A 3,963-nucleotide genomic window follows, 5' to 3' on the forward strand; every position below is an offset into this window, starting at 1 on the left:
AATGTTTTGAAGTGAAATTATTACATTTTGTATTCTGTTTGGATATAAGTTACGGACGAAAGTGGATATATATAAATATTTGTTAAAACTTGGAAGATTTTATAAGTATAGTTTGATTTACATCCATGTTAATAATATTTCCATGTATGATTGCAATTGACTGCATGCGAATGTGATTATGATAAGATCAGATGATATTCTTCGACGTCAGGTGGTAATTCTTATCTCGCCGCAGCACGTATATTATGATATGGGCCTCAGGGAGTTAATAGATTGTCTGATAGGATCCTGAAAACGCTTATCCCATATCTCACGACAGATAGATAGATAGATTTATTTCGGTAAGGTGTGCACATACATGGACAATTAAAAACAACATGTATAGTAAATAAAACATAATAACATAATGCATAAATGAAATTATAAATAGCCATGACAAGCACACCGTCACCAAGGATTACATAAAAAAGAGAAAGCACTTATTTCCATTGCGGTCCTTTGTGTTGGTGGCATGACATAGAGAGGCATAACAGAGTTTACAGAATTATGTGACTAGATGGAAATTGAAGTATGTGACTAGATGGAAGTTGCACAACTATATCAATTAAAGAATTATATGACTAGATGGAAATTGCACAACTATATCAAAAAGTAAAATGCGAACATAAGTTAAAATGTTCATACATCGAAAGCCGTATAAATAGTTATTAAAACACATTAAATAGTTATTAAAACACATTAAAGTAGTTATGCTAAACTGTCTAGTAAATAATTCTTTACTAATGTTTTAAAAACAGGTAATTTCTCAGTCTGTGCTATACTAACAGGCAACTTATTCCATAGGGAAATACCGGAAAAGTAAAAGGACTTTAACCCAAAACCTTTGACCTTTGGAACAGCAAAATCACCCCTTGTCCTATATGAATGCACAGTATCCTGTGGGATAAAATTGTCTCCCATGTAGTCCGGGGCTAAGCCATTTTTTATCTTAAAAACATGACACAGGATAATCTGGTCTACACGTTTGTCGACTGGTAACCAGTTGAGAGATTTAAAGTGCTCTGGGCCAATGTGCGACCTAACATCAAGGTCCAGAACAAACCTCATTAACTTATTCTGTGTGATCGCTCTTCTTTAAGCTCAACTTTTCTACCTTTACCAGGAGGTCCCTTGAACAAAGGTTGTTTCTGTATAAAGCTTGTGTCATTATTTTTATTCCGATTTTCCATTTTATCATCATTATCATCATCATCATCATCATCATTATCCTCCTCTTCAATATCATCATCATCCTTTCTATTTTTGTTGTCAGAAAAGCTTCGCCATTGAAAAAGTCTTGGTTGTCTTAAACACCATATGATACGCTCAGGCTGAGGTGTTACAAGATTTGATAAGAGTAGTTTTCTGGTCCATTCAGTTTTCCACTACCACTAGGTCCTGAAACGACCATAGAAAATGGATGTTGAAACGTCGTCTGTCTTGATGTGTCCCATGCGTGTAACGATGGTGAAAAACTGCCAGTGATTTCGTCATTCCCATGTACATAACGTTGATGTCTCAGCATGGCGCCGCGCCTAGAGAATTACTGGTGACATAAAGGGCACTTATTCTTTTGTGAAACAGATGTAAAATTATTTTCATATAACAAGACACTGCTTTGTTTTCTTACAAGCTTTAGATGCCAATCTTACGATTTTAAGACATATTTTGCTGTCAGAATTAATGTCAGTGGTGGTGGTGGTAGTGGTGGAGGTAGTTGTGGTGGTGGTGGAGGTGGAGGTGGAGGTGGTGGTGGTGGTGGAGGTGGAGTTGGTGGTGGTGGCGACTGTGATGGACTCGGTGGTGGTGGTAAAGGTGGTGGTGGTGGTGGTGGAGGTGGTGGTTGAAGTTGTAGTGGTGGTGGTGGTAGTGATGGACGTGGTGGTAGTGGTAGAGGTAGTGGTGGAGTTCGAGGAGGTGGTGGTGATGATGGACGTTGTGGTGGTGGTGGTGGAGGTAGTGGTAGTGGTGGTGGAAGAGGTGGTGGTGGAGGTGGTGGAGATATTTTAGGTGGTGGTGGTGGTAGTGTTGGTGGACGGACGTGGTAGTGGTGGCGATGATGATGGTAGAGGTGGTGGTTGAAGTTGTGGAGGTGGTGGAGTTCGAGGAAGGGGTGGTGGTGATGGACGTTGTGGTGGTGGTTGTGATGGTGATGGAGGTGGTGGAGGTAGTGGTGGTGGTGGTGGTGGAGGAGATGGTGGTGGAGGTTGTGGAGTTAGTGGTAGCGGTTGTGGTGGAGCTGGTGGTGGTGGTAGTGGTGGAGGTTGTGTTGGTGGACGGACGTGGTAGTGGTGGTGATGATTATGGTAGAGGTGGTGGTGAGAGTTGTGAAGGTGGTGGAGTTTGAGGAGGTGGCTGCGGTGATGGACGTTGTGGTGGTGGTGGTGATGGTGATGGTGGTAGTTGTGGTGGTGGTGGAGGTGGTGGAGGTAGTGGCGGATGGTGGTGGTGGACGTGGTGGTGGTGGTGGTGTTGGTGGTGGAGGTTGTGTTGGTGGACGTGGAAGTGGTAGTGGTGGTGATGGTGACGGTAAAGGTGGTGGTGGAAGTTGTGGAGGTGTTGTATGCAGTAGCTCGTAACGCCTTATGTCATAGGCAAATGATCCATGGGTGACCAATCAGAATGCGCCGCATTACTAACCAATCAGAGCATTGCTATTAGCTGTACTGATTAATTAGAGCATTGCTTTGACTCTATTTATTATACTTACCCCTGTGAATTCATTCACTGCTATTTTCGATATCAAAGTGTAAGGATTAGGTAAGCTTACTTTGACGCATTTTACGCGCGAGTGACCCCATATTCTTTTAGTGTAAACAGTTAAATAGTACTCGTCAAAACCTTTCGTGGGACACCAAACACGGGTATATTCTGATAAGCCATAAAGAAGAAATCAACATTTCAGGCCTGAGTGATTTCATTTCCAGTTGGATGCTTCTAAGTGTTAGGTCTCGTCAAGCGCTTTCATTTGACACAAAGATCATCAAAATCGCTTTATAAATAAGGACGATATGGCACTTTCAAAATTTAAGTCATCAATTTTGAATTAAGCGCCAAATGGTGACGTCACAAAAGTGTACACTACCATTTTTAAACTTGAATACCTCTGAAATATAAAAAAAAGGCATGTAGAAGTATATACATTTGGAATCTACGTGACAAGACCTTTCAAGCGATGCACTTTACAAGAGCGAAATGCAGAGATTTAGAAAAAGTTTAAAAATCGCTGTTATGTCATAACTCGATAGCGGTTGAAAACTGAAACGAGAATGGGGGGTGTAAATGAAAGATTTTTATTGAGTCTATCACATGACATTAACATCTCTCAATACTGATGAATAGAAATTGTGACACGAAATGGGAAAAACCGTTTGTCAATATTAATTGTACTATTACTTATCAAAATGCTTATCGATTTTCCAGAATGGTCAAAATAGATTTTCCACTACAAATCTTTACTTTAGACATCATTCTAAAGGCCTACAAAAGTTTTATAACGCAGAATACTCGTTCTTATAAGTTTCGCCTAAAAGTCAAAACCACCGGACCACGATCTCTAAATCCATGCATGGAGGAATATGTCCAGTGCGGCAATACTTATGATATCATTCGATAACCAATAAAATGTGGAAAAATTGTGTGAATGCGAAAGAAATTACTTGAAATGTACAAATGTTGTAATGAAGAAAAAATACAGAATACAATTTTTGTCGTGTCGGAAAGATTTTAATAGGTTTGTCCAGAAGTCAAAACGACTATACTGGGTTAATATGCAAAAAGATTTGTTAAATAATGTTAATACAGATCCAGATGAATTCTGGAAAGCTATTGGTAAAGTTGGTATTGGAATAAACAAGAAAAATAATATACCTATGAAAATCCTTTCCGACAATGGAAATATTGTTACAGACACTAGTATAGCTT

General features: G+C 39.7%; 1 protein-coding gene across 1 annotated transcript; it reads left to right on the plus strand.

Annotated features, from left to right (window-relative positions):
• The first annotated feature begins 996 nt into the window (after positions 1 to 996).
• Positions 997 to 2,328, plus strand: LOC128551860 (uncharacterized). Its single transcript, XM_053532786.1, has 3 exons — positions 997 to 1,034; positions 1,889 to 1,995; positions 2,132 to 2,328. Exons 1-3 carry the CDS (start codon positions 997 to 999, stop codon positions 2,326 to 2,328), a joined length of 342 nt encoding a protein of 113 aa, XP_053388761.1.
• Positions 2,329 to 3,963: the final 1,635 nt, after the last annotated feature.

Source organism: Mercenaria mercenaria, unplaced genomic scaffold (assembly GCF_021730395.1).
Source record: "Mercenaria mercenaria strain notata unplaced genomic scaffold, MADL_Memer_1 contig_1775, whole genome shotgun sequence".
Classification (NCBI taxonomy): Eukaryota; Metazoa; Mollusca; class Bivalvia; order Venerida; family Veneridae; genus Mercenaria; species Mercenaria mercenaria.

Coding starts and splice junctions, on each gene's coding strand:
- LOC128551860 (XM_053532786.1), top strand. CDS start 997: ATGACACAGGATAATCTGGTCTACACGTTTGTCGACTG. Junction 1,035..1,888: donor GTCTACACGTTTGTCGACTG/GTAACCAGTTGA, acceptor TGGTGGTTGAAG/TTGTAGTGGTGGTGGTGGTA. Junction 1,996..2,131: donor TTGTGGTGGTGGTGGTGGAG/GTAGTGGTAGTG, acceptor GAAGTTGTGGAG/GTGGTGGAGTTCGAGGAAGG.